Genomic DNA, 26799 nt, shown 5'->3' on the forward strand with positions numbered 1-26799 from the left:
ACGTATAAATAAGGGTTTGGAGGGGCGCCTGGGTGGCGCAGTCGGTTAAGCGTCCGACTTCAGCCAGGTCACGATCTCGCGGTCCGTGAGTTCGAGCCCTGCGTCGGGCTCTGGGCTGATGGCTCGGAGCCTGGAGCCTGTTTCCGATTCTGTGTCTCCCTCTCTCTCTGCCCCTCCCCCGTTCATGCTCTGTCTCTCTCTGTCCCAAAAATAAATAAACGTTGAAAAAAAAAAAATAAGGGTTTGGGGATTAAAAGGACTTTAAGTAAAGCAGAAGCGATTATTAATCTGGCTGACCCCTAACAAGCCACGGGAGTCTCTAATAAAGACGTCTACTGTCCCAGAGGCACGCAGACTCGGCCAGGGCAGGAGCAGGTATACATTTATAATCTCATGCCAGCTTGTGCCAACTCATACTGGCCCAAAGCCCAATTTTTCCAGAACCCCAAGAGCTGGGTATTACATGTGGCCACTATGGTGAGGTCACGGTGAGCGTATTTACACCACAGGAATTGGCCAGCACTGCAAACCGGCATCTTGTCCTCTTCCCTGGAGAACCTGTTGTCTTTGCCACTGCATGGGCCCCGGCGACATTTACAGCTTTGGCAAAATCATCCCTTCAATTCCTAGAGGCCTCACGGATGCACCTGCCTTTCGCGCCGCACGGCCCCAACCTCTGGAAGCAACACTGGATCAGGAAACAATATTGTTGACACAAGATGGCTGGTGATTCACTGGGTCGGGGCGGGGGGGGGGGGGGGGGGGGGGGGGAGGGGTGACCTTTCAGCGAGGAAGAGCATTTTTTCCCTTAAAGACGGTGGAGATCCAGGTCAAATCAGGAAGCTTCCCACCTGCCTGCTGGGGAGGTGAGACTGTCTACAAAGGACGGTAGCAAAATGTTCTGGTTGGCCAGATGCAGGGATGAATGAACCCTCCAGAGCCCCCTTTCTGGGGGTAAGAGGCTCAGGTTAGGTAAACAGCAGTGAATGGGCAGCCTAGGGTAAACATATGCTCTGCAGAGGAACCGAAAGTCACCGTTTGCAGGCTCCCGCTGGCTCTGAGGGACCGATATAAGCACCTGTACATCACGGGTCCGAAGCCCCAGACGGAAACGGGGAACACAGCCATACCTGCTTTGCAGAATCCAAGCCTCCCCCAGGGGAGGAAGCGCAATCGGGGTGGGAAGTCAACCACACAGTACTGACCAGCTGGAGGGGAGGGCAGAGAGGAAGGCCAGATGCCTGCAGGCAGGCCAGGCCAGTTGTGATTTTCACAATGGGTCAGGCGGGTTCTTCTGTAGCTTACAGTTGAGTGAGCTTTGTGTTCATTTTGGGCAAGATTCTAGATCAGATTACTAACAGCATGGTTGGTAAGACGTGCCAGAGCAAGGAGCGATCCTGGGAGCCGGCAGGAGTCTGCTGGGACCAGACCAGGTCAGGTGAACCTGTTTTTCTTATTTTATTTACACAGAAGGCTGATGTAGGTTTGCTAGCCAAAAGAATTAGATCGTTGGTTGTATCTGATAGAGGTCACAGCTCCGCTGCCCACCGAGGCCAGGCAGCCGGTATAAACAAGGGGAACAGGCTGGGAAGTGAGGCAGTAGGGAGAGGTGGGGACCTTGTCACGTCAAAGAGAAACGCCTCATTAAAAGGGGGAAGCTTACCGTGGGGTAAGACAGGTCTAAGCTTACCAGATCTTCAAGTTTTTCAAGGAAAGTGAAAAATTCAGGATATTTTATGAAATCTCAGAATTCCTAAAACTGCTTTTAGCTGGTTCATAATTTTTAAAAACATATGTCAGGCAAGGAGAACACTAAATCCAACACAGCAGGGGCTGTGTGCCAGTCTGTGATCTTCGATATAACATACATCGTTCCAATAAAACATATTGTGATATTCTTGCATGATGTTTTGTCGAGAGCTACGTGGAGGAATATGGACCGGGGTGAGAGCACACCCCCGTCCGCCTGGGCATGGCCTCTGGTGCTCTTGGGCTCTCCTCCTCGTTTACACTAGTGATTCAGATTAGGATCCGGGTGGTGGGCTCACCAACGTGTGGCCACCTCCAAGCCCTCCGGCTTCTCAGATTCGCTGGGTGCCAGACAGAAGCAGGTGGAAGCAGAGCTCCGTGATCTGAGGCAGTGGGCGAGTCAGACGGAAGGCCATTGGGCACCCACCACCTGGCCCTGCTTAGCTTAGCTTCCCATCCGTTGCGTCTTTCCGGTTTGGGCACTGTGTGGCTGATACCCTCCCCTCCGCCTCCCCCTTTTTATTCCTTGTCTTTGATTTGCACCCTCCATCTGGAGCAAAAACGTCCTCGGAAATCAGAAACGAGATGAGTAGTACCACCGTAACTTCCCTAGACATCAACCAGGCCCACTCGGAAAATCACGGAAGAGGACGGATTCTGTCTGCCAAGGTAACCAAACTACATTACATGTAAGAACATAAGGCGTAAGAACTACAGTGAGAAAATATAAAAGACAGCACAAAACGGACATAAAAGGAAATCTGAACAAACAGAAGAGGTGCTACGCTCTCAGAAGGACTCAGTAGTGGAAAGGTACGAATTATTTTCTAATTAAGCTATAGATTCAATGTAATTACATGAAAATGCCAACAGATTTTTCAAAAGAACTTTGCAAGCTGATTATACAATTCATCTGGGAAAGAAAATGTACGGAAACCCCCAAGGAATAAAAACAAGCTCGATAAATAGGAACTTAGCCCACCGGATGGGAACACAGACAACAAAGCCACGTCACGCGGACGGGATGGAACCAGGGCAAGAATAGATTCGTCAGTCCGCGCATCCGAAGGAAGAGCCCAAAAGCACTTTAGCGGGATGTGGGACTTGGTGTGTAATAAGATGGTGGGGTGAATACTGTCTAACATACGGTACGGCTATCCATTCGGAGAATGGGGTTACTGCCCCTGTTTTATATCAAGTGTAAAAATAAAGAGATAAACATAAAAGTTTATCATGGGGGCACCTGGGTGGCTCAGTCAGTGAAGCATCCGACTCTTGGCTTCGGCTCAGGTTATGATCTCACAGTTCGTGGGTTCAAACCTTGCATTGGGCTCTGTGCTGACAGTGTGGAGCCTGCTTGAGATTCTCTCTCCGTCTCTCTCTGCCCCTCCCTCACTCATGCTCACATGCGCTCTCTCTCTCTCTTTCTCAAAATAATTAAATAAACTTTTAAAAAAAGCTTATCATGAAACTGTTAGGAAAAACTAGTATTTTCTCTGGATAAATAATATTGAAATGAATAATTCACAAAACGCAGAATACATAAGTGAAAACATGTGACTGCATAAAAGTTGTTAAAATTCCACATGACAAATGAACCGCAAACAAAGTTTTTAAAACATGACAGGTTGGGAGAAAATATTTACATCATAACTAACTAACCCAAAAATTAATATGCAAAACATATAAAGAGTTTTTTTTTTTTAACCAGAAGGATTTTTTAAAAGGAAAAAGAACTGACAAACTATAAATAGGCAATTACAGGAAAAGAAATATGAATGGTCAGTGAACATAGGAAAAAATGTTTATCCTCATTTGTTTTCTTTAATGTTTATTTATTTATTTTGAAAAAGAGACCGTGAGGAAGAAGCAGAGAGAGAGAGGGACAGGGAATCTGAAGCAGGCTCCACTCTGTCATGCATAGCCCAACACGGGGCTTGAACCCATGACCCTGGGATCATGACCCGAGCCGAAATCAAGAGTCAGATGCTTCACTGACTGAGCCATCCAGGTGCCCCATATCCTCATATCTAATGAAGGAAATGCAGAATAAAATATTGAGATTGCATGTTTCACCCCTTGCTTGGTGAAAATTACAGACACTGATGTCTAGTATTGAGAAGTTGTGGGCATCTGGTGGGCACCAAGTGACACCAGGTGGAGGGCCACTTGGTAGCAGTTTCTGGCAGGATGAGCAGACTGTATCTATGATAATATGCATTCCTTCAACCTACTAATACCATCTTGAAGAAAACTTGCACATGTGCACAGAGGCCAGCGCAAGCCTGTTGACTGCACCACTTGGTTTTTGTACTAATGACAACAAGGACACTTGTTGTGAGTGTAAGTGTGTAAATGGCTGTCCACAGAAGGATGGACTGTATGGTACAATGGTTGAAAAGCACAGAGGTACGTGAATTGAATGGACAGATCTCAAAGACAAGGTGTTACGAGAAGAAAGCAAATTGGGCACCGATATGTACAGCATAATCCATTTAGTTTTTTTTTTAATTCTTAAGAGAGAGAGAGAGAAACAGACTGCAAATGGGGGAGGGGCAGAGAGAGAGGGAGACACAGAATCTGAAGCAGACTCCGGGCTCTGAGCTGTCAGCACAGAGCCTGTCACGGGGTTGGAACCCATGAACCATGAGATCATGACCTGAGCCAAAGTCAGATGCTTAACGGACTGAACTACTCAGGGGGCCCACATCATCCCATTTATTTTTTAAAAAGCTATATATTTGTACAAGCTCATATCTCTATGTAAATGCACACCACATCATTGGCAATGGTTACCCCCACAGAGGAGAGAAGGGTATGGCGATGATGAGGGCAGAATTTTGCTTTCTACTCTCTGTGCTTCTGTTTTGTCTGAACGATTTTAAGTATTTTTTAAAAATTATTATTTATTTTGAGATGGGGGGGGGTGCAGAGAGAGAGGGAGAGAGAGAGACTCCCAAGTAGGCTTTGCACTGTCAACACGGATGCTGAGTTCGGTGCTGGGCTCGAACTCACAAATTGTGAGACCACGACCTGAGCCGATGTCAGACGCTTAACAGACTGAGCCACCCAGGCGCCCTTGTCTGAACACTTTTTTTTTTAAAGGTATATTCACATTTCATTTGGGTTGAAAAACAAAACGAGAAAAAAAGGGCAGGAAAACGAGAAAGAACGGGAAGGAAAGAGAACAGAAGCACTTCCCTACAAGGGTCTTGATGTCGGGGAAACGGGCGTAAGGAATAAATGGTAATTTAAAAAACAACAACTCACTTTCAAATGGTTACTCTATGTGTCTGGGGGTTTATGCTGGAATGATGAAAATGCCCAGGAACTAGACAGAGGTGGTGGTCATGCAGCATTGTGAATGTACCAGATGCCACAGGATTGTTCATTTCAAAACAGTTAATTTCGTGGGATGGGAATTTCACATCAGTTACAAACACCCCTCCATGACTCCCTCCTACCCACAGAACGGTCTCTGACCTCCCCAGCCCAGCATTCAAGCCCTTCCTCAATCAGGTCTCAGTCTGTCTTTCCCCAACCGCTATGGGGACTCCCGTTTGGGACCCCAAGCTACAGCAACCTCAGCCCCAGATTTTCTGACACGATCCCATTTCCTGTAGTAATAATTTTGAAATAAAGGCAAGAAGTGAAATATTAAAAAAAAAAAAATAATGATTACGGGAGTTCCACCTCAGCCATGGTTAAAAAAAAAAAAAATTAAAATGGTACTAACGGCTGTAAATTGGAAAGTAGAATCCCTTCCTCTTGTTGGTCACCCCCCCCCCCCATGGCCCGAAAATGCCCCTACTTGTTCCACCGTGAACAGTTTCTCAGACATCTTTCCTGTTACTCTGACGCATGCGTAGCTTTGTGCATATAATCTATCCCCTAACAAAGCAATTGTACTAGAATACATATCATCCTGCAACTTTTTTAACATTTTGGAGAGATTTCCAGCTTATTGTGCACAACTCTGCCTTAATTTTTTTTTTCAACGTTTATTTATTTTTGGGACAGAGAGAGACAGAGCATGAACGGGGGAGGGTCAGAGAGAGAGGGAGACACAGAATCGGAAACAGGCTCCAGGTTCTGAGCCATCAGCCCAGAGCCCGACGCGGGGCTCGACCTCACGGACCCCGCGAGATCGTGACCTGGCTGAAGTCGGACGCTTAACCGACTGCGCCACCCAGGCGCCCCTGCCTTAATTTTTCAAATAACTGCAAAATCTTCCACTGGCCAGGCCACAATTCACGTATCGGTTCCCTATTATTCACAGTCAGGTTGTCTGCCGTTCTCCCTGGTCTCTCCTTGCAGGGGTGGCTGCAGTGAACGCCCTTGTGTGTATCTCTGACCATGTAACCTGTTGGACGCATTCTCGGTGGCTCAGCCATCCTCAAGGGCCCAGGCGCTATCTGTACTCTTGGATACTGCTGATTTGCCCTCCCTCCCGTCATGTGTGAGACCAACTGCCATCCCCCCCCTCCCCCCCACACACATGGTCTTCAAACTTGGCTGTCGCTTGAGGATCTTGTTTTTTTCTTTTTTTAATTTTTTTTTTCAACGTTTATTTATTTTTGGGACAGAGAGAGACAGAGCATGAACGGAGGAGGGGCAGAGAGAGAGGGAGACACAGAATCAGAAACAGGCTCCAGGCTCTGAGCCATCAGCCCAGAGCCCGATGCAGGGCTCGAACTCACGGACCGCGAGATCGTGACCTGGCTGAAGTCGGACGCTTAACCGACTGCGCCACCCAGGCGCCCCGAGGATCTTGTTTAAATGCTGCTTCTGAATCAGTACCTCTGGGCCTGATGCTCTGCATTTCTAATAAGCTCCCAGGTGATGCTGGTCTTTGGCCCACACTCTGGGCTCTCCAATAGAAATACAACTTGAGCCTTATATATGATTTTAAATTTTCTAGTAGTTACATTAAAAAGAATTTTTTTTACATTAAAAATAAATTTAAGGGCACCTGGGTGGCTCAGTCATTAAGCATCTGAGTTCGGCTCAGGTCATGATCTCACAGTTCATGAGTTGGAGCCCCACTTTGGGTAAGCCTCGCTTCTCTCTCTCTCTCCCTCCCTCTATTTCTCTCTCTGTCCCTTGTGGGATTCTCCCTCTCTCTCTCTCTTTCTCAAAAAAAAAAAAAAAAAAAGAATTTTACGGGGTGCTTGACTGGTGGTGCATGCAACTCTGGATCTCAGGGTTGTGAGTTTGAGCCCCACATTGGGCACAGAGATTACAAAAAAAAAAAAAAAGTTAAAAAAAGGTTTTAAAAAATCAGGTAAAATTAAGTTGATGCATATATTCAACCCAATAGAGCAAAATAGGAGGATTTCAATCTGCAATAAAAAAAATCATTATGAGATATATTATTCTTTTCTTTGTCTCTTAAAATTTTCAATTTTCTTTTTTTGTACTAAGTGTTTGAAATCTGGTGTGCATTTCTCACTTTGCACATCTCCGTTCAGACCAGCTGCAACCCAAATACTTTATGTCCTCCTGGGGCCAGCGGCTGCCTCATTCCCCAGAGCTAGAGAACCTCTTGGGCTCTACCAGGGAGGGAACCAGGGGACGGCACAGGGCGAATGGGGCGGAGGCAGAGGAAGGGCACTCGGGAGGCACTAGTGGGAACATTCTTTGGCCAAAGGGAGTGTGGCCTGAGGCTGCCTCAGGACTGACAGTAGAAGGAGCTCCAGATGGCATAAGGGCTTCAAGCAATGATGCTCTTATTACTACCAGCACTATCACTGACCTGTTCCTAGGCAACATTTCCAGTAAACTCTTTTTTACATTAAAAAAATAGAGGGGCGCCCGGGTGGCTCAGTCAGTTAAGTATCCGACTCGGCTCAGGTCATGATCACACGGTTCGCGAGTTCGAGCCCCACATCGGGCTCCTTCCTGACAGTGGGGAGCCTAAATGGGATTCTCTCTCTTTCTCTCCCTCTCTCTCTCTCTCCCTCTCTCTCATGGGGTTCTTCTCTCTTTCTCCCCCTCTCTCTGCCCCTCGCTCACTTGCGCCCTCTCTCAAAAATAAAGAAAAACATTGAGCTGGAACTGACATACAACATATTAGCTCAGGTGTACAACATGATGAGTCGATATAAGCATATGTGTTGCAAAATGATCACCACGTGTCTAGTTAACATTCAGCACCACAGTTACAATTTTTCCCCCCTGTAATCAGAGCTTTTGCCATATACTTAACTTTTTGCAACGTTCAAATGTACAATACAGTTCCATTAGCTACAGCTACCATGCTATACGTTGCCTCCCCACGACTTACTTATTTTATAACTGAAAGTGTGCACCTTCTGACCACTTCCACTTTTAAAGGGAATCATAGCACACTTAAAATTGTGTTTGCTCTAGCTGACCGGGCACAACACCATCGTTACCAAATTTTTGCAAATCTCTCCCCCACGTATGGGAGGAGTGTCACCATTTAAAGAGTGCGTTAATGAGCACTCAAAGTACTTTTAAGACTATTTTTAAGACGGCAAATGTGTCACAGGTTCTAAAGTTACATTTTAGAGAAACACATTTACACGGACGGTTTCCCAGGAAGCAAGGCATGGCTCAGGGGCAGGGGATTTCATTTCTGCTTAGTATTTTCGGTTTGAACTTCCTCACCGTCACTTACTACTTTGCTAAGAGCAAAAGCAGAGATAACACACATTGGTCCGCAGTAATCCTTCTGAATGCAAAGAAAGAAAAGTTAGCCAACAGAGTGATTGAGTGGTCCTAGCCGGGCTGTGTAAGCAGGAAGACAGGAAGACATCGCTCTCAGGACGTGCTCCTGATTTACCTTTCCGCTCCTGCCTGCGTAACCATTTTCACCACGGGGTCCAAATGTGTTCACCCGCGCCAGCAGGGGTACGTCCTTTAGGTGGGAAGCATGGGTGGGGCTGAGGGGGGCAGGGGGCTGGGGTGGGGGCACCTGGGAGCCCAGGACAGTCGTGGGCTCCACAGCCTGGCTCAGTCCAGCTCAAGACTGATGGGGCGGGAGGCAGGGGAAGGCGGGGGTGCTGCCGGGGGTCTCTTCGTCCCCCTCCACCTCCAGTATTCGACATTTGCCTTCGGAATCGCCATTTCCCTCTGACGCTTGCAGAGAAGGAAGCCCATCTTCTCCTTCCCTGTGTCCAGTTCCCCTTTTGTGTCCTCCCCAAGCAAAGGTTCTGTATTTAACACGCCTCACGCTTCAGTCCTCCCCGTCAGGAAGTTAACCACATGTCTTTTGGCACTGCTTGGATATAGGTGGCGTTTCTAATTGTACAAGCTCATCCATACCAACAACCTGTGCTAATCATGATCTTTCCAAACCCCACATGGTTCCCCGGGTCCCCGGGACGGGGGCATTCTCTGTTTCTCCGCTCCTGGGAGGCGAGGAGGGATATTTTTATCCTTAATTACAGGTCCCTGAGATGGTCTTCTTTCCAGCTTGCTTCATTTCTCTTTGTGAAGCTCTCAAGGTGCTCCGGGGGAGACAGAAATGACAGCTGGCAGACAGACTCTGAGTCCTCAGCCTGGAGAGGAGCTGCCTGGGGGGGACGCCGCCTGGGGCAGCTCCCTAAGGAACTCCGCTGCTCGCCCCCAAACTCCCCTGCTGCCTTCACTTTGTTCCAGACCCAGCGCCTGCCACGGCCGGTGTGCCGCCACACCCCGGAACAGATTATGAAACAGCTGCTCCGAGCACCCCTTCTCCTAAACCTTGGTTGAGGTCATTGATACAGAAGGAATCGTAGACTTTTAGAGCACAGAGGCCTTTGATGGTCCCTACCCCACTCCCCTCCACTGAGAGGTAAAGAAATGCAGGCGTCTCCTCCCACACTCACGTTACAAATTGACCCCTTCATTCAGCCATTTAGCAAATATTTATGGTGAACCGCCTACGTGCCACGCGCTCTTCTAAGAGCTGGGGATACAGTGGTGAGCAAGCCGGCCAAGGTCTTAGCTCCCCTGTGGGTTTCATATCCTCATGGTGGAGACAGAGGACAAACAGGGGAGTTGGTAAATAACAAAGACAGTCACTGGGGTGGGCTGAACAACAACCCACCAAAGAAGGCCACGTCCGGATCCCAAACCCCTGAATCCCATAGATAGGTTTTCTTGCATGGCATTGAGGCAGGTGGTGGGGGGCGATTAAGATGCAGAAGGAATTAAGGTCGCTGATGTACTGACCTTGAGATAAGGATAGCGTCCTGAACTATTCAGGTGGGCCCAGTCAAATTCCAAGGGTCCTCAGAAGGGACAGAGGGAGGTAGGAGAGTCAGAACCAGAGACATGGCATGGGGAGGAAGCCTTGACTGGCTGCTGCTGACGCTGAAGATGGGAAAATGGGCTGTGAGCCAAGAAGGGCAGGTGGCCCCCAGCAATTGGAAAAGGCAAGAAGAGATATTTCCCCCTACGTCTCCAGAAAGGACCACAGTCCAGCCAATACCTTGATTTTAGCCCAGTGAGACCCATTTCAGGCTAGCAGCCCCTAGAACTGTAAAATAATACATATGTGTTACGTTTTTTTTAATATTTTTTTTATGATGCTTATTTATTTATTTTGAGAGAGAGAGAGATGTGTGTGTGAGCAGAGGAGGGGCAGACAGAGAGGGAGAGAGAAAATCCCAAGCAGGCTCCATGCTGTAAGCACAGAGCCTGATGCAGGGCTTGATCCCACAAACTGTGAGATCATGACCTGAGCCGAAATCAAGAGCCAGATGCTTAACCGACTGAGCCAGAGCACCCAGGTGCCCCTAAAGATTTTAGTTTTAAGCAATCTCTACACCCAACGAGGGACTCCAACTTACAACCCCAAGATTTAGAGTCACATGCCCTACCAACTGAGCCAGCCAGGTGTCCCACATTTGTGTTGTTTTTAAATCACTACATTTGCAGTTATTTGTTACAGCAGCAAAAGGAAACTAATACGGTTGCTGACAGTGATCAGGGCTATGAAGAAAGGGGTATAAATAGAATGATTGTCAGGGCAGGGCATGACTTTAGACAGGAAGACCTGGGAGTAACTTTGGGGCAGTTAGCTACATGGTAATCTAGAGGGACAGAGTCACAGGCAGCGGGCAGGGCAAGTGCAAAGATCCTGGGGCAGGAAGGAGCTTGGTACCGGTAGAAGTAACTATCTTTACTACCTCCTTGATGCCTTCCCACAAAGAGAGAGCCATTCTGTTGTCCGGTTTCCCAAGCAGTCAATGGTTTTTCTTGCAGACTTCTGAGCAACCTTGAAATCTGCTTGTTTGAATGTCTGGTTTCCCTCCTTAAAGCCTGGGACTGTGTCCCTGTGTCCTCTCCTTGTCCCAGTATGAGGTACTAAGGCCTCTTCTTAGGGTCTTAAGAGTATATATATTTGCCAGAGATACTGGATTTTGGAAAACACATTTCTTCATTTCAAAACTTCAGAAACTTTCCCCCCAAGTCATGAAGGAGAATAAGTGTGGCGGAGAGATGGGCAGGCACAGAGGGTCTCTCGACTTGGACTGTCAGGAGGAGAAGAAATGAAGGGACTTTGAGATCTTCCTACTCTCTTATGGTGAATTTCTTTGTAAAAATGACTAACGGATTATCTATTAAGTCATTCAATACTTAGGAAGAAATTTGGATTTTTCCTTCTTGCGGTTGCTCAAAGTAGGGCACACCTCTGCCAAGAAATGGGGGGATTAAGATTAACCTCCAGAGGTTTTGTGAGCCCTGAGTGGTAAACAGAGGCACCATTTTCAAGCTAAGTCCAACCGGGCCTTTTGTTGGACAAATGCTTATGAACCTTCTGTCTTGTGCCAGGCTCTAGGGCAGCACAGAACCAAACGAGCCCTCACACATGTTCGTGAGGCACCCACGGTTCACCAGAGCGGGGGCGGGGGGGGGGGGGGGACAGACAACAGAGCTGAGGACCACCCACACGGAGAGGGCACGGTAGCGGGAAAAGGGTGAGTGCTATGGCAGCACAGAAGAGGGAGTGATGATATTTTAGGGGCATTGGTCGGGTCGTTCATCTCCTCCCATTTGGGGCGGGCTCCTTTTGCTACAGAAACACCTGAAACACCTCTACTTCAAGCGATATAGATCTCGGTCCAGGGGACAATCTTGATGATTGCTTGTCATCAGTCTCTAGGGTGAACATCTGTTCCATAAGGGCAGGAACAATGCCTAGGAAGTTGGCTAACTATTGTACCCCCAGCGCCCAACCAGAAGTTGCTGCGTGAACAAGCAGATGTACAAATGGGGCATCTCTGAGCTAAGTCATTCTGGAATGACAAGTCATTAAGGAATATGGTCAGGAGATATGGCTACAGAGCTGACTGGACTCGGCTTAAAAGCAGGGTCATCTCGAGCCTCCTTCAAGAAGGTTAAAGGCTCAAATGCCATACAACTCACAGCTGGTTCCATTGCTAGGGCCAAAGTCCAGTGGTTGGGAAACCAAAGGTCGAGAGCCAAACATGGTGGCAGCAGCAGACTCAGTCTGGCGCTTACCTTCCAGCCGGAGGCCCAGGCTGCAGGGTGCCTTAGTGACTAAGAGCCAAGCTAAGAAGAGAGGGAGGGTGGCCTGGCCAGAGCCAGAGCACGGCCGGTCAAATAACAGCCTTATCCTGTCACTGACTACTTGTGTGAGCCAAGCAAATAGTATCAGCCCCTCGGTTTCCTTGTATTTAAAGTGAGAATAATGATAACGATACTCCCTTCCAGGACTAAACTAAAGAACATATGTCAAGTGGCTGGCTCCAAGAAGGGCTCGATCGATGGGGGGCAGTGGTGAGAAGGCACGATGAGGTAGGACCCAGGGGGAGTGAGAGGACCCTCCCTCTGACCTCTCCGGTATCCTCAAGGCTCTCTGAGAGCTGCCTAGTGGGGACCCCAGCCACCAGCCCCTGCCCTGACCCCCTCCTTCTGTCTTCCCTACTGCTTCAAAGCTGGGAATGAGCAGGCCTAGGCCAATCACAGTTCTCGAACAGGTCCCCTTCCAGACAGAGAAGCCCAAACTTGGTGCCTCCCTCTCCTCTCTGCTCCTGGGCAGTAATCTGGCCAGTCAGGATGCCTGGCCACTCACACTTCTTCCCAAGCCCCTCTGACTGTCGTGTACCAATCCCCGGACTCCCGAGTCTTCTGTGTCCCCAAATGTCTGGACTTTCTGCCTCCCCTGCAGCTGGCATCCTTAACCCTTGGCAGGCCTGGGCTTCTGCCTGGGGGTTGCTTAGCTGACTGGCCTCTTTGCTTCTCTCCCCCGTTCCTTGTTGTTGTAAATCGATCATTCATGGAGTCACCCATATATCCAACACTGCACTGCGTGCCTCACATAAACCATCTCCGTCCACGCTGGAAATCTGCCTACGAGACACGTACTGCCTTTATCCCAGTATTTCAGAAGAAGAAACAGAGGGTAGAGGGAAGAAGACGGGAAGGAGCCTTCTCTGAAAATGCTGCGGCAGAAACTAGGAAAACACCCTGGGAAGCATCTGATGTCCTCACACAAATGTAGAAGGCGGGGCCTTTAATACCCAGGAGTGAAAACCCACAAGAAGAGGACCAAGGGAAAAACCAACAAATGACAGGGCCAGTCAAAGAGGGAGATGAGCCAGATAAGGCAGGCTTGCAGCAAAATGAAAAACTCAATGGTGAACTTCTAATCCACATGGGAGGGAGTGGCAGCCAAACGGAGACTGTGGGACAGAGGGCCCTGCCCAGAATGCAGAGGAAATTGGCATTCCGAAGGCAACGAGAAACAGGGCACGAAAAACAGGAGTGAGTAGTCAACAGATAAAGTGGATCCCGTGGAGACCCAATTTAGGACTGCTGAGTGCGGCTACGGCAAAACAAGTTGTAACTGAAGTATGTAGCTCTTTCTGTATTCTCAAGGGTGGCAGAGAATTCATTCATTCCATAAATATTTACCAAGTGGCCACTGCATGCCAGAGACAGTTCTGGGACAGACAATACATGAATCAAGTGAGAAGTATATAAGATCAGGTAGTTACAAGTGCCACATGGAAGACACAGCAAGATATGGGGACGGGGGTGCGGGTAGATATTTTTATGGAGTTGTCAGGGCAGGCCTCTCAGGTGAGGTATTTTCTTAGCGGAAAGACTCCCTTCTGTTGGGTAACGCTACGTGGCCTCTTGCATGTGCCACAGCTAGACCCAGGACCTCATCTTGAAAGGCAAAGTCCAGAGGAGGGGCTAACCCATCTGCCGTAAGCAGCAACCGAGGTGCCTTCTCAGGGCAGAAGCTGCTAGGATACGGATTGGTTTCTGTGCTTTTTTTTTTTTTTTCAACGTTTTTATTTATTTTTGGGACAGAGAGAGACAGAGCATGAACGGGGGAGGGGCAGAGAGAGAGGGAGACACAGAATCGGAAACAGGCTCCAGGCTCCGAGCCATCAGCCCAGAGCCCGACGCGGGGCTCGAACTCACGGACCGCGAGATCGTGACCTGGCTGAAGTTGGACGCTTAACCGACTGCGCCACCCAGGCGCCCCGGTTTCTGTGCTTTTTTTGTGGTTACAGCTGGAGAAGGGGACACTGACCGCCAGGATGTTTGGCTTGTGGCTTGGAGGTGCGTCACAGGCAATATCTGGGGGGAGGGTTGGGGAGTGAGTCCAGGAACACGGTGCAGGCGGCAGCCAAGGACAGCGGAAAGGCAGAGACCACATGGGACATGTCGTGGGCTTGTGGGCTTTTGGGGCAGTGAAACTGGATGTTCAATTTAAAATTTTCGTTTTCTGCGTTGAAATTCCCCTTAGGGAGCCCGAACCTTTGCATGTTAGGACACTTTTGGCTGCAGGTGACAGAAGACCCTAATTCAGTTACTTGAACAGAAAGAAAGACTGGACGCAGGGCGGTCACCAGGTTGTCTAATTGCGTTCAGTTCATTTAATGGCATCATGGGGGATGGTGGCCTCAGATGCATTTCATTTTTCTGCTCTGCCCTCTGAGTATTGGCCTCTCTCTCCAGCTGCCTCTTGGGTGCAGGGGGGGGTGGCGCGCAAAAGCCCCAGCTACCACACACTATGACAGCTTCTGAAAGGAGAAAGGGGACCATTCCGTCTTTGTGTCTCTAAGACCAATCAACCTTTCCCAGAAGCCCCACAGAACACTTCCCTTCACATTCCACCGGTTACAATTGCGTCCTATCCCCGTGCCCAAGCCTGCCAACTACAGCTGGGGATGGCCCTAGGGAGCTCTGCTTTGGGCAACAAAGAGGAAACGGGCCCATCTCGGGGGGCAAGGTGGACCAGAAGGCTTAGGGCACGAGAGGCAGGGACAGGACAAGATGTCTGGGGACAGGGAGGGGGGGTGCGTAGAGAAGATAAAGACAGTCATGTAGAAGTTGACATGACAAACAGAAGTCAGAAGAGCTGGCATAAAAGCTTATTCAAAGACCAATCAGGAGAGAAGTCTGAGCCAAAGACAGACCCAAATTTGCAGAGCAAACAGGCTGAACACATTCCAGGAACTACTGACGAAAGGAAAATGACAAGGGTAGAAAACAATTCACACCAGCTTCCAAGCAGAGAAATTAGAAAAAACGGATTCCCCATAATGGAACCAGCCCCAGGATGGCCTTGGGTTTTGCACTGGGGGCTATTTTCTGAAGGCACTGGAAGGGTACCTCTGTAGGATTTTGGTCCTCAAAAAATTTTATCCCCATCAAATTTCCTTTTGAGTGTAAAGGCAACTGGGGACGTTTTGAGATGTTCAGAAGCTTAGAAAACTGGCCTGCGTTCTGCAGCAAGCAAAATTTGAAAAATTCACAAAATAAAGTCAATTCGATTCAGTTCAAGCCAATTCAATTCAATGTAAAGAAATGCAGGCTTCTAGAATGTGGCCTTCAAGGCCTGAAGGGACTGCTGGGCCCCCACCAGGCCCACTGCCCTCTGCATGGCCCCGGGGTGTCTTTTGCTGCCTGCACCTTCTCTGCTCCCTCTCGTTGTGCAATGTCAGGAAATGTGTGTTAGAGCCACATCCTTCGCCCAGCAGCTCAGATGGAATCTTTGCTGCACTTGGTGACCACTCAGAACAATAACAGCTACCACCCTCTTCCTGAACTTAATAACAATGGCTCAACCGTTTACCCTCCGGGACACTGTGACGAATGAACAACTTTTAGAAAGTTGTTTTGTTTTCTGTCTCCAAAAGTCACACTGCCCAGAGCAACATGACAGCCACTGTCAGGGACCAGGAACTGAGTCATGAGCCTCTCACCCGAGCGGCTTGAGCCACTGGGCTTTTTCTTCTAAATCAGGAAAGAAGACCGAAAGAGTCTACGAGGCAGAGTTTCAAATTCATTCCGTCTTCACTTAAACTTGCGTTAAAACTCGTGCGTGTTCCTGTCTTAAACAGTCCATATCCTGGATACGGTCTCAACCGTGAGAAAAGACAGGAAGTTCACCGCAAACACTGATGTGACGGGGACCAGGGGCCGTTTTTATTTTCTGCTTTATTCTTCTTGGTAGGAAGGATGTCAGAACAGGGGCAAAGGTTGAGGGGTTGTAGGAATACAGCTGAAAGGACTGTGTGGACTTCGACTGTGGTGTTGGCTTTGGGATAGCCATTTATGAGCATGTCGTGAGCCTCCTCTCTCCCCTTGCTCACGCTCAGGCTGGCCCATCAGGACCACTCGTGCTGCTTCCAACTGGTCCGTCATCTCCCACAGAGGAGGGCCATTTTAAAAGCCACAGAGGCCTAACAGCTCATTCTGGAGTCAATGCTCCTCAGAGGAGTGTCGCTTCCCTTTCCAAGTCAGAAAAGGAGTTTGGGCTTTACAAGAAACCCAAGCTCTGGGCCTGGGAAACTCAGGCGTGAGGGGCTGAGCTGGTGTGCCTTCCTCTGGCCTCACACAGGGCTCTGAGCACTGCCCACCCCTGAGGACCAGAAGGTTCTCAGGCCCTGGGGGGCAGAGAGGGTGTTGAACACCCCTCTCTCAGGCCCCTGAGGTAACTGAGACACAGAAATCCACAGCCCAAGGAGCAGAGCAGAGAGAGACTGGTCACCACAAGATCTGCCCCCTTCCCACCACCCTTAGGCACTTGCCTAGAATCTTCTAGAATCCCGCCTCCCCTTCTCCCCACCTCCCCTTTCTCTGCTGGCTCTGCCCCACACCTATTTCCACGCTGTCTTCTGTCAAAACAGCCCCCCACCCTCCCCCACCTCTACTCCTCCCCCTTCCTTCCTTTTTTCTTCCTCTTCCTCTTTTTCTCATTCATTTCTCTTTCCTTCTTCCCTGTCTCTCCATTGTCTTTCTCCCCCCATCTTTCCATCTCATTTCCTCCATTTTTCCTTCCCTCCCCTCACCTGAGCATCAGGTAGGACTGACTTACGTTGGTTTCCTCTCAGCCAATAAAGACAGCAGTGGCGGAGGTGATGGCTCCCCCACGTCAGCCTGTCACCCGGGTGGGTGTTCTACACGTTTTATGCTTTCCTGACTTAGTGCCAGGTGCCTCATTGATTCGCCACGAGGCCCAAATGCCAGTGACGACCAGTGTCATCAACAACCGTGGGAAGGAAGAGAAGCCTCTCTCTCTGAGAGGCCACATGGCCCTGCCTCCTCATCCTCCCTTGCCAGAGTCCACCCTTCCCAGGGGGCCAACAGCCAGCCAGGTCTGGACACGCTTTTGGGGTGGAGACCCGGGTCTGAGCTCCACCGTCTGTACGCGTCAGCCACGCTCGTACTTAACAGCAGGGGTGGGGGTGGGGGGGCGTTGAAGGAAGTTAGTTTACATCCTTCCCTCCCCTCTCTGATTATCTGGAAGCCTGAGAAAGGTGGAGAGAGAGCAAGGTCACAGAGGGCCAGGATTGCTTCCTCTTGCGGGTCATGATGCACTCATCATGAGGTCCCTCTACAAAGAACGGACGGATGGACCAGGAGTGGCCCTTTGGTTTTGCCAAAAAGACAGAAGCCCCAGGAGAAGAGTGGACGCAATTAACGTGAGAAAGCCAGTAAAGCCTTTGCCGCTTCACTCGGCCAAGTTTTTCAGGCCCGATTCTTATTTTAGGAGCCTCACATTCTGGTGGCACTGAGCAGACTCAGGTGTAAGGAATGAGTTATTTAGAAACTGTGGCTCAGCTCAGAAAAGAGTATGAGGTTTTACCTCGACATGAAAAGAGGAACCAGAGTTAAAGTAAGCAGCCGTTGGCGAGGACCGAGGCCACGTCGAGTCTCTGACTTCACCTCATGGCGCACGTGCTTTAACTAGCTCCTCAGCAGCCAGCTACTCTCGTTATTTCGGTAAGGTGTTGTCTTTTTATAGGAAGGTGTATCCTTAGGCGTGGAAGCTTCCACAGGCTGCCCAGTCCTCACGGATCCCCGCACCCTGGTGACCTGCTGTTGGCCACCAAAGAGGTCGCAGGCCCAGTGCCGGGGTCGGGAGCACACGTGTCCAGCAGGACCCCAGCTCTTCTAGGGAACCTGCCCACCCATCGCCCTGGCTGAGCGTCGTCTCAGGTAACCCTCTGTCCTCACACTCTGACTATGGGGCAGGTAGTGGCTCAGGCAGCCCGTTCACACACAGGCCCGTGGCCCCTGAGTGGACTGTGCAGAGAAAGCTGTTGGTGGCTGAGCCACCCAGATTACCTCTGGGGACTGGAACTGAGAAGTGCACCTGTTGGTGGGAGAAAGAGCGGACCCACAGAGAAGGGCTGAGTCACGGCAGGCTGCACCCGGGTGCAGGGCCCCAAACCCTCTGGTCCCAGGCCAGGCCTTCTCCCTCGGTGCCCCACCACCCCGCCACGCACAGCCACACAGGCCACCCAGCAGCAAGGGCGTGAAGGTGAGGGGGGGGGGGCGGGGCACACTAGACGCAGTCTATACGTGTTTACAGGTCGTGGGTACCGCTGTATATACAAGAAGCCACAAAGTCGTGTCTTTTCCAGCTTAAGGCCTAGTCATATTTAAAGTCTTCTGCCCTTTGAAGGAAAAGAAGAAACCACAAGGGGAAAAAAAGATCAAAAGCATTGACCAACTTTTAACTTAAGAGAGTGTAGACTCCTTTCAGCAAACCACCTGTCAGGGATGCCAACCCGGCCAGGAAAGTTCACACGGTCCTAGACATATGTAAAGTTGTAGAGGCCGCTGAGGCCCACTGCCCGCCCCACACGGGCCTGCCCGAGGGCCTCACCCTGCAGGCGAGGAGCCCACGTGAGAGACAACCGTACCAGTGGTCAGCGGCTGCCAGGGACATGAACGGACAGTCTTATACTAGATGTGCTACCATTCATCCCTGGTGACCAAGCCGAGACAGGGGGACACCCCAGGCTAGCCAAAACTCTTCAGATGGATACTCTTCAGATACTGGTGTAGGTGCACATGTGGAAAGGACGAAGAAGCCAAAAGCGGCTCTCAGCCTGACCTCTACCAGGTGGAGTAATTCCAAGTGAGCCCAAACTTGTATCTCCCAGAAGCCCCTGCACCAAACAGCCCCAGCTGCCTGAGGAGGCAGCTTCACAACCCCCTGGGTTGGTTCAAGCATGCCCTTAGGACATCACTCTGACAAGTGGCTCATTGAAGTGATTCCTTTGACCCTGTAAATAGGCTCCCCAGAGGCGCTCTACTCCACACAGCTTCTCCCCAGAGGCGCTCTACTCCACACAGCTTCTCCCCAGAGGCATTCTACTCCACACAGCTTCTCCCCAGAGGTGCTCCACTCCACACAGCTTCTCCCTCTTGACACATTTCCAGTGACCTGTGCCCCAGGGACTCGCCTGCTGTCCTGCCCTCTAGTCCAGCCCTGTTTTCACAACTGCATCTAGTTCTGCACAAAATGCATTCTTCCCTTCACATTCTGGAATCAACGATAGGGCCCCACCTTTCTTCCTCCACTTTTACTTTCTTTTCAACTAAAAGAAAGACCCACAGACCCCGTTGCTGCTCCTACATGACACGGTGTCCCAGCCCTGCTCTATTCCTCCGCTCTGCTCCACACACAGGTGCACCCCATTTGTTGGTGCCTCTCGAGAACTGAGCATGACTCCTCTGTCCCTGCTGAGGACACTGAGAGCATCACCTCCTTTGTTCTGACCACCCCCATGCTCTCTTGAAGCAGCCAGATAAAAATAGCTCCCCTGGCCTCCACCTCACTTGGTTGTCATGCACTGCGGTCACACAGAGCCCGTGGTGTTTGTCATGCAAACTATGTGTAGGGTGGTCTTTCCAGACTTGGAAAGACTTGTGCAGCTGATTCTTTGTTACCATTTAACGGCAAATTTTACACACTTGGACTTTACCTGTTGCAGCCAGATGCCATGAGCATCAGCCTTGGGTAGAACAGGCGTCTGTGAAGTGAAAGTTACCATCTCACGCTAACCCGCCGGGCGATCATCTAGTCCCTCAGGAAAAACGGTCTGTTCTCCTGGAAGTTCCCCCTCCTCTCCTCCCTGGCCCACTGACCTTCACTCAGCTGAGCTCACTGAAGGAAAGAATTGACAAGCCACAGTCCCCTTCCTCTGTGTCTGGGCATCCTTCCTCACCATCGTTCTCCTTTGCACTCAGGAACACAAGTTAATGTCTGTCAGGCCTGCTTCCTCGTGTCACAGAGCGGGGTTACTCTGCAGGGTCATAGTTGAGCCACTAAGCCACCCCCAACCACAGACCTCTGGGGGAGAAAGAGGCTCAGCCGGGCCCTCATGTCCAGGCTGTCTGGGGCACAGGCTTTTCTTTTCTTCTTCTTTGTCACCTACTTCTGCCAACACGGGCTCCACGCAGGGCCAGTTGTCTAGGTTGATAAAGGGCTTACCTGGACAGTGAATTTATCATCTTCATTGGGCAGAATCCTGTACGTGTAAACACAATTCCGATACCTGAAATAGACCAAAGACTTTATCAGAACCCATGCAAGAGAATTCATTTCTCTGGAGAATTCCTGACCTGTCTGGAGGAATCTGGGCATGATGTCTCTGAACTTTGGAGCCAATCATACCGAGGTGGAGATCGGCCTTGACATAGAGCAGTCCTGCACCAAGCCCCCTTCCCCGCCCCCTCCACACCCAAGGAACTTTAGGAAGAAAGGCAGTGGGGTCTTTTGCGCATGATTTATGTTGGTGCTTGACAGCTTTGTGGTCTGATTTAAAGGAATCCGCCATCAAGACATAGCTTCGTTACAGGAGTTTCACTTACTCAGCCCCTCCTGGGTGCCTGGCACTTTGCTCAACATTTATATGTGTTGGGTAACTAGATCTTAAAATTATACCCCGATTTTTAAAAATTTAAAACCATGCAGAGGGGCGCCTGGGTGGCGCCGTCGGTTAAGTGTCCGACTTCAGCCAGGTCACGATCTCGCGGTCCGTGAGTTCGAGCCCTGCGTCAAGCTCTGGGCTGATGGCTCAGAGCCTGGAGCCTGTTTCCGATTCTGTGTCTCCCTCTCTCTCTGCCCCTCCCCTGTTCATGCTCTGTCTCTCTCTGTCCCAAAAATAAATAAAAAACGTTGAAAAAAAAATTAAAAAAAAAAACATGCAGAAAGGTAAAGGATGAAAAATAAATGTCTCCTTCTCCTGCTCCTGTGGAGCCCCACTTCTTAGATTTACTACTCCTTTTTGTAAGCCATTCCGGAACTTTTAAACATACATGCAAGCTTATATGTCCCTGTCTTTTTAAATGCAAACAATATCATAGTATACATGCTGTTCTGAAATTTGCTTTTCTCACCAAAAACAAAAAAAACAAAAAAAAAACTTAGAATTCTTCCCAACTCATGTTCCACCATGTGGTTGTGTGATCATTTATTTGACCAGCCTATGATGAGAGATGAGTAGTTACTTCTCAACTTTTTGTCATCTCTGTGCCTACATCTCACATGCACTGGTGAAGTCACAGATTCAGCCTCCCCGTCAGTACAACGGGGACAGTAACAACGCCTACCTGTTGCTGTGTCGATTAAGTGAGTTAACGTACGAAAAGCATTTCTTCTCGTTTTTTAATGTTTACCTATTTATTTAGGAGAGGGAGAAAGCACATGCACGTGGCCGGGAGAGACAGAGAACTCCAAGGAGCGCGACGTGGGGCTTGAACTCACGAACTGTGAGATCATGACCTGAGCCAACATCAAGAGTCAGATGCTTGGCCGACTGGGCCACCTGGCACCCCTGCAAAGCATTTGAATATGCCTGGAGCACGCTAAACCCTGCACGTGCTGACATTTACCAGCGGCTGTGGGGAGGTCGGCACAAGAAGAGCTGGACATGGGCTCTAGATTTTGAGACAGAGACTGCCGATTGCCTTCCCGTGAGGCTGTGTCACTTTTTTCTCCCACTAACCGGATATGTCTGTTTCCCCACACCCTGCCAACTGGCTGTTATCAGACATTTCAATCTTTGCAAATCTGAGAGGTGAAAGAAAAATGATCGCTTACTTTAATCTGCCTTTCTTTATGAGGAAGGTTGAACGCGTTCTCTTACGTTTCATAGTTGTCTTTCTTTTTCTGCGAATTTCTTTTTACAAACTGACATTTTCTGCGAATTACGTTTTTTAAGATCATCTTTTGTTTATTTATCTGCCAGACTTTGATAGATGCTACACTATTTTGGAGTTGTCATTGACAGTGCTCATGGGACTTTTTTTTTTTTTTTAGCTGTGTTTCACGAGTTTATGTGGTCAATTTTACAATCTTTTTTGGCTTTTGAACCAATGGATATTTCAAGAAAGTTTTAGAGAATGTTTTGCATAATTTCACTTCCACCTGGTTCAGTTCTCACAGGGAAGTTTCTTTTCCTGTCTTGTCTCATCTCTGAATTCTCAGCAACCTGCACCCTGTCTCCAGAGCCTGAGCTGACAGCACACCTGGCTTATATCAGAGATGGCAGGGATGACTCTCTAGGCCACTGCCACGTCACCTCCCGCACAGGTCCCAGAAACGGAGGACGGCCCCAGGACCCCAGTCCAAGCCCCCCGTCGCCATCCCCTCCAGCCTCAGCCCCCTGTGCAAAGCCAGCAACAAATGCCAAGAGTGGCTCCGCCCTGCTACCCCCTTATCTTCCACTGCTGGCTCTCGAGACACTTCCTCCAGTAGATATGCAAATGACACCAGGGCCAGAAGAGTCTCATTTGGCGGAGGGCAGCTGGTTTGTGCAAGAAGTTCAGCAGGCCCAAAACACCAGCCCCTAAAGCAAAAGAACAGGGTCCCAAGGAGAGGGGCGCAGACAGCTGCACGGAACCGGAAAGGCCCTTCAGTTAATCAAGTGTGGCAGACAAGCCGTTATGGCCTTTTCAGAGAAGTTCTAGGAACACCGAAAGACAGACTCAGTTCCATGTTGTCCAAACAGACCAGGATTCAGAAGCTAGTCCGATAGGAAGAGAGGACATTTCCCCTTAGACAGTGATATCTCAGCAGCCCCAGTGCACAGGGCCAGACAAGCCAACCCCGGAGCCGGGTCATTTCAGGTCTTTGTGGGGAAAATGGACAACGTCACCACTACCACCACTCATGCCACACACACAGCCCACAGGAGATGAGTTGTTCCAGACTGCATGCTGTGGGGCTCCGGGGGCTCCGCGAGCAGGTGGGGGGGGGGACTCCTTGGTCTCCCTCACTCCTCAGCAGCTACACCGCATTCTGGTCCCAGATGCACAAACGTTGTACAAATACACACATGTACACACACACAACACACATATACATGTACATACAAGCGTATATCCACACACAGACGTGGAACCGACATGTACACGCACAATCTCACATGTAAAATGTTTCAAGTGAAGATTCCACGACTCTATCAGCTTTGACAACGACCACACGGGAACGCAATCCAGACAACGTGCTTGGCTGCGTCATCCAGCCCTTCCCAGCTCTTTTGGGGTGATTCAGTAACAATTTAGGGTGCTAACACAGGCCCTCGACTGCTACTCCTTCCAGTGAGTGGGTCGCATTTCAGGGTGACTGTGTTAGGAACAAGTCCCACTGGAGACCCACGTTGGGATGGTGCTGGGCTGGGTATGGAGGAGGCTGTCCCACCTCAGATGACGTGGGGCTTACAGCAAATTTCCCGCATGACTCCCGACAGCTGCCAGGTGACAGCAGGTGCCCATCCTGTTCTAAGAGGGAAGATGCTTCCCGGGAAGGGCATTTCCTGATCAATCCCAATATGGTTGGGGAAGTTATACGTAAATGCAAGAGGACAAGCGGGGGCACCTGGGTGGCTCAGTGGGTTGAGCGTCCGACTCAGCTAAGGTCATGATCTCGCGGTTGGCGAGTTCAAGCCCCATGTTGGGCTCTGTGCTGACAGCTCAGAGCCCGGAGCCGGCTTTCGGCTCTGTGTCTCCCCCTCTCTCTGCCCCTCTCCTGCTCGCACTCTGTCTCTCTCTTTCTCAAAAATAAATAAACATTAAAAAAATGTTTTTTTTTTTTAATGCAAGAGGACAAGGAAACAGAAGTAGGAAGAAACATCACAGCACTTTTATTCTCTCAGATAAACAGGACTATATCTGTATGACTATTCCTAGCCAAATAAACACTGACGAGCATACCCAGAAACATCCTTTGCCACGGCGAGCCCCATGGGGGGAGAAGGAGAGAGAAAGAGAAAGAGGCAGAAATCAAGCTCGAAAATTCAAGAACCTCATGAGTGTCTCTGTCTCGCTTTGCTGATTGGCTTAGCATGCCCTACAATTGTTTCCAAGTCCCTTTGTAACTCTTGCTACATATCAGTTCAATTTCTAGTGCTGTCGGTGCATGTGTTGTTTTTCTTGCTTAAGTGTTGTAGACAAGATGGGGTGGAAGAACAAGGGGTGGAAACCTTGTGTTCAAAAAAGCCACTTGGACCCCTATAGAAACAAGGGGAAATGTGGGTCAGCCCTAGGAGCCAACAGTGTTTGTTCACCGTTCACCACCAGAACCTCAAAGAATCCCAGAGAAAGAGAGTGCGAAAATGGATGAATTACAAGAAGCCATTAGTTCAGAAGAGAGAAGGTGAGGGAAGGCCAGGTGGCCGGGTGAGAGGCAGAGGGGAGGCAGCCAGAGTGCTGTTGGGGGTCTGCTGAGCACCCCGCCCCAGCAGTCTGGGGGTCCAGCAAATTGTTCCTTATATGAGACCCCTGGGAGGAAGCCCACCTATCCTTGAGGCCATACCACCCCTCATCACTTACTCCCATCAGCTAGATCTCGGATCAGGGCTCCCACCCCCATCCTTGCTGGTCCTTTTTTTTTTTTTTTTGCTGGTAAGAGGATTTGGGCAAAAACCCACTCTGATCTCCAAAAGAATCTGACTCGACGTTTCCTGACAGTTCTTTGTCAGAAAAGAAAAACCACCAGACATATGAAAACATATCGCCACTCAAAAGAAGGGCATCATTTTTCTAAGGACTCAAAGGCGTTACCTCCATGTTTCATAGAATCGCTGCGAAAAGAATAAAAGACATTCTGGAGAAGTCTGATTGTGAACTCAGCACACCATTGCATTGCTGGCGTGGGAGAAGTCAGTTGTGAGAACTGAGCAGCATGAGACAAAGGAAAAGTGATCAGAAGTGGAAAACGTGGAGTTCATGAGTCAGCACTAAATACCACAATAGCTCGTGTCCTGGGGAATGTTAACAGGGAAGAAAAGTTCGAGAAATTCAGTACAGAAAGAAAAGATAGGGAGGGAAGATAAGCGACAACAAGGATCTCTGTCCTCATACACGCATAAATAGGGGTTCCTGAAAGCATAGATGCTTTTTTTTAAAGCTTTTTAAAAGAATGTTTATTTATTTATTTTGAGAGAGAGAGAGAGACTACACGCATGCAAGCTGGGGAAGGGCAGAGAGAGGAGAGAGAATCCAAAGCAGGCTCCATGCTATCAGCACAGATCCTGATGCAGGGCTTGATCCCATGACCCGTGAGCCAAAATCGAGTCGGACGCTTAACCAACTGAGCCACCCAGGCACCTGAAATATTTAAAAATTATCTCTGGGGCACCTGGCTGGCTCAGTTGGGAGACCATATGACTCTTGATCTTGGGATCATGAGTTCAAGCCCCAAGTTGGGTGTAGAGATTGCTTAAAAATAAATTTTTTTATGGGCATGCAAGCTGGTGCGGCCACTCTGGAAAACAGGATGGAGGTTCCTCAAAAAACTAAAAATAGAACTACCCTACAACCCAGCAATTGCACTACTAGGCATTTATCCACGGGATACAGGTGTGCTGTTTTGAAGGGACACATGCACCCCCATGTTTATAGCAGCACTATCAACAATAGCCAAAGTATGGAAAGAGCCCAAATGTCCATCGATGGATGAATGGATAAAGAAGATGTGGTATATAGATACAATGGAGTATTACTCGGCAATCAAAAAGAATGAAATCTTGCCATTGGCAACTACGTGGATGGAACTGGAGGGTATTATGCTAAGTGAAATTAGTCAGTCAGAGAAAGACAAAAATCATATGACTTCACTCATCTGAGGACTTTAAGAGACAAAACAGATGAACATAAGGGAAGGGAAGCAAAAAACAATATAAAAACAGGGAGGAGGACAAAACAGAAGAGACTCATAAATATGGAGAAAAAAACTGAGGGTTACGGGCAGGGTTGTGGGAAGGGGGATGGGCTAAATGGGGGAGGGGCACTAAGGAATCTATTCCTGAAATCATTGTTGTACTATATGCTAACTAATTTGGATGTAAATTTTTAAAAATAAGAAATAAAATTTTAAAAAATAAATAATTTTTTAAATAAAAATAAATGAAAAATAAAAATGATCTCTATAAGTGGCTCTGAGGAAAAGCACCTCTGCCCAACTTTTTTTAATAATGATGATGCCACATAAATGTCTCCATATTTTATAAAACTTACATGACTCTTAAGCCACAACCTGACCCAAATCACATAAATCGATCTCCCCTATGCACATATACACAAAAATCCTAAATAATTCAGAATACAATCAAAAGTTATCATGATCAAAACCAGTTAATTTTAACCATGCAAAAATGGTTAATGTCAGGGACTTTATTTATTTATTTATTAAAAGGGTTTTTTTTTAACATTTTATTTTTGCAAGACAGAGAGAGAGAGAGAGAGAGAGAGAGGGAGACAGCACGTGAGCAGGGGAGGGGCAGAGAGAGAAGGAGACACAGAATCCGAAGC

General features: G+C 49.0%; 1 protein-coding gene across 2 annotated transcripts in view; it reads right to left on the bottom strand.

Annotated features, from left to right (window-relative positions):
* The window catches only part of INPP5D (inositol polyphosphate-5-phosphatase D), a 124168-nt gene that overhangs the window by 86194 nt on the left and 11175 nt on the right, over nt 1-26799 (bottom strand). For both annotated transcript variants that reach the window (XM_040450648.1, XM_040450647.1), the window contains exon 2: nt 20477-20540. In XM_040450648.1, coding sequence (XP_040306582.1) covers nt 20477-20540 — 64 coding nt within the window. The remainder of the gene's footprint in view (nt 1-20476; nt 20541-26799) is intronic.

This window comes from Herpailurus yagouaroundi, unplaced genomic scaffold (assembly GCF_014898765.1).
Source record: "Herpailurus yagouaroundi ecotype Mexico unplaced genomic scaffold, PumYag 202, whole genome shotgun sequence".
In the NCBI taxonomy this organism is placed as follows: Eukaryota; Metazoa; Chordata; class Mammalia; order Carnivora; family Felidae; genus Herpailurus; species Herpailurus yagouaroundi.